Source organism: Corvus brachyrhynchos, unplaced genomic scaffold, assembly GCF_000691975.1.
Source record: "Corvus brachyrhynchos isolate BGI_N302 unplaced genomic scaffold, ASM69197v1 scaffold59, whole genome shotgun sequence".
Classification (NCBI taxonomy): Eukaryota; Metazoa; Chordata; class Aves; order Passeriformes; family Corvidae; genus Corvus; species Corvus brachyrhynchos.
This window is the reverse complement of record NW_008246054.1, coordinates 6,157,624-6,161,356: the sequence shown is the minus strand read 5'-3', so window position 1 is coordinate 6,161,356 and position 3,733 is coordinate 6,157,624. Positions and strand designations below refer to the sequence as shown.

Below are 3,733 nucleotides of genomic sequence, written 5' to 3'. Positions count from 1 at the left end.
GGCCCGGTGCTTGGAATGTGGTGTGTGAACTGGCTCAGGGAGCTTCCTGCGGAAGGGCCCGGCAGCCAACGCTGGATTATCCCGCCGCAGTTGTCTTATCCACGCGGTGCCCCTGCCCCGGGTTTTCCCGGCCCCACCTGTGTCCCGGCCCCGCAGCAGCGCGGCCGTGTAACCCAGAGCAGGTGCCTTGAGCCGCTCCTGCGCAGGCACGGCCGTGGGGATCCTGCTCTGACTGTCTCTCCCTTCGCAGGCCACAGCGACGGACCAGCTGGTTGGGTTTGGCTTGGTCGCCTTCAGCCTCGTCCTCTTTGTTTACTATACGCTCTGGATCATCGTACTGGTACGGGTTTCCTCTGGCCAGTATAATCCCAGTCATTCCTTACTCAGGTGTTTCCCTGGCCTTTGTTCAGGTGATGTTGTGCCTGTGTGCCCGAAGGACTCTTGCCTGCTGCGTTAAAAATTTCAGGGCAGATCTTCCTCTGTGCGCTGGCCCAGTCCTTGTCCCATCTGGGTGTTCCTGGCCTTGCCTGGGCAAGACCAAACATTGATCGTGGTGCACCCCTGCTGTTCCAACACGTGCTGACCCAACTAGGGCTGGATGAGCTATTGGGAAGAGCTGAAGCCTGGCCCCGATGGAGGTGTAGTCATCAATGCCCACAGTTACATCCGCCGGATTCCTGGTTCTGGTGGGAGATGACAGAGGGAAACATAGCAAGAGACAAATCTTAACAAACCTGGAGCCTGGTAGGAAGGACAAGAGTTTAGGGAATGCAGAGCTCTGGAAAAGTGATTGTGAGGCTGCCCATTTCTGGGGGCACATCAGCTGGGGTCGTTAGTGATTTTCTCCCTGGAAAGAAACTTCTCCCCACAAGCTTTCCAGGTGTGAGAGGCCAGGTTCAGCCTTGGGCTAATGTCTGAACTCCGGCCAGTTTCCCCTCTAATTTCAAGGATTTTGAATTCCCCTCTTGCGTCTGCTCCCTCTGCTGCCTGATCCATGTCTGTGCTCCTGGCATTCCCAGAGCTGTAGGAGTATTTGCTGCTGTGTGGGAATTCTCACACTGCTCCCTACTATCCAGAGCCTTCCACTGGCCTCCACATGGTTATCCTGGTGGGATAACCATGGAACAGAGCTGGTGTCAACTGCTCCCTTTTGCAGGGCAGAGAGACAGGGATCTGCTGTGTTCTGCACCAGCAGCTCCTCCCATCCCGAGCCCCCGGGGTTGTGGGACCCTGTGCCATCCCCAGTAGTCACCCCTCGTTGTCCAGTGAACCTCAGCCTTCACTGGTTTCTGCGGCTGAGCCACGTGCAGGTCTGGGCACCCTTTTTTTAGCCATCTCACACCAGATATTTCCATCCTTCTCCCAAAACCTCGAGGCTGCACCTCGAGGTGTTGTGTCCACCTGCCGACACCCCTCTCTGTCCCTGCAGCCCTTCATCGACAGTGACCATGGGATCCACCAGTATTTCCTGCCTCGGGAATATGCAGTTATCATCCCTGTGGTGGCTGGGCTGCTGCTGCTGCTCTTTATAGGTGAGAGTTACTTCTGTTGTTCTAATTAGAAACTTCTAAATTAGGGAGAGAGAAGAGGGTTGCTAGGAGTTTAGCTAATGTGTGACACCTGTGACACTCTCTGTGGTTACTGCTGCAGCTTAGCCTGGCACAGGACTTGGGGCTGTGTTTGTGTGTGACTTTGGCTGTTTGAGCCTCTGGGCAGCAGAATTTTCTTGCTCTCTCTGCTGACATTCTTTTCCTCATTACCAGGTGTTTAAGGAGTGCCTGGAATTAAAAGTTTCCTAGCTGAACCTGTTCTCTCTCTCATGGCAGGTGTTTTTATAATTTTCATCATGTGGAAGAGCAGGAAACCTGCCAAGAAATCAGACTGAAGGCCCAGCTGAGGAGATGAGGAGGTGCCCACGCTGCGGCATTGTAGCCAGGAAAAGACTTTTCCTGCAGCTCCAGGCAGACATCTCCTCCAAGGTGCCCAGCGCTGAGTTGCTCCACGTTCCCTCCTGCAGAGACTAAATGTAGTTTACAAGTCACTGACCAAAGAGAAGCAGGATTCATCCAAGGCTCATCAAGTGAGGGACCAGAGCCCCTGCTGAGGGACCTGCTCCCCAGCTGTGGCTGCCCAGCCCACTCTCTGGGCACTCCTTCCCCTCAGCTCTGGCTCTGCTCAGTAGTTTGTTCCATCTGGGAATTTTTAAAAAAGTTTACATACAGTTTGTGGGGGTTTTTGATTCAAGTCTGAGAGGAAAGAAATAAGACTTTGGGCTTGGAAAGGACAGGTTTGCCTTCTCCATTTGCTTCTGGAAGGGCTAATCACAGTGCTGGGGGCTCTTGCCTTTCTGAAGAGGGACTCCCACAAGGCTGGGTGCGCAGAGGGTGCAGGGACAGTGCTGCCCTCTGCGTCCCACCATGCACTCACCCAGCTGAGAGGGTGGTGAGGAGATGTCCTGGATCACAAGGAAGTGTTGGGTGTGGTTCCCATCACAGCTGTCAGTCCTGGCTGGATTCCTGCCCTGGACAAGGCTCCGTGTGCCAGCCAGGCCGGGGCTGAGCAAGCAGGTGTGGTGCCAGTGTCCTTCCCCCATGAGGTTTCCTCTCCTGGCAGCTCCCCTGGACCACAGCGAGCAGGATCACCCTCAATAAAGGTCTGTAAGGTCTCGCTCCCTGTCTTCTGCCCATGCCAAGGGGTGCCACAGGCCTGCCAGTGTGGGTTCAGCTGCATGGCCCTGGGAGTGCATGGCATCTTGCTGAGAAGGTCCTGCCAGTGAGGTCAGGCAGGAAAGCACCATAGAGAACCTAGCCCAACTTCGTGCTGGCTCTGCCGTGCTTAAGGCTGCTGTACCCTGCCTGTGGAGGGCAGATTTGGGGCACTCTGACCTTTCTTGCATGTACTCTGAACTTCCTGCCAGCAGCATGTCCCACGGTCTCCCATCCTGCCTGGGGGTGATCCTGGTGGCTGGGGGCACACCAACAGCCACAGCTGCTGTGCTGAACCTGGCTGCAGGAGCCAGTGGAGGGTCCAGAGATGAGGCTCTGGCTGTAGGTTTGTTTCCAGCTCTTGCAAAGGCTGCCAGGCCATGCTGGGCTGTCGAACCCCTTGCTGCCCTTCCCTGCCCCTCACCTTCTGGCCAGGGCTCAGCCCACCCCACAAGGGTGGTTTTGGGCTGGGGCAGAAGGAGGTGAAGGGGGCATGAATTCAGTGGTGACTGAGCAGCTCCAGATGTGACTTCCCCCTCTGGCCTTGTTTCCTGTGCAGGAGCCCAGTGGAATCCCTGTCACTTCTCCCTCTGGTTCCAGGCCTGTTCAGGGCAATTTCTGGGACTGGTTTCAAGGTTGCATCTCGTGTTTCCTTGTCACCAAGGGGAGAAATTAAAGTGTCTGGGCCAGCAGGCAGCTCCCTCTGGGGACGCTTCTCATGGGTGCCCTGTGACTTGACCCTGGCAGGAGCAGCTGCAGGTGACGGGGCCGTTGGATGGGGTCTGGGGTACCGAGGGTCTCACCTGCCCCGGTCCCACTCCTGAGCCATTCCGGATCCTTGTGGTGTCCCTGGGCTCATCGGGAGCTGGTGGTGCACGGGGGTGAGAGAGCACCGGGAACAGGAAGGCTGCTGGAACCCCCGGGCGGGAGGGGAGCCTGAGAGAGCAGAGCAAGAGTGGGGGAAGAGTCATGGGGTCGCTACCGACGCACGCGGTAGGGAGCGAGGCGGGGGGCGGCAGGGGGGCTCC

At 57.0% G+C, this 3,733-nt stretch overlaps 1 protein-coding gene across 1 annotated transcript; it reads left to right on the top strand.

The window, feature by feature from the left end:
* Positions 1-5: 5 nt before the first annotated feature.
* DPM2 (dolichyl-phosphate mannosyltransferase subunit 2, regulatory) lies at positions 6-2,667 on the top strand (the record flags this gene model as incomplete). Its single annotated transcript, XM_017745425.1, has 4 exons — positions 6-20; positions 251-340; positions 1,430-1,532; positions 1,827-2,667. Coding segments are annotated over 4 exons (267 nt in total), but the record flags the coding sequence as incomplete, so codon positions are not given.
* Positions 2,668-3,733: the final 1,066 nt, after the last annotated feature.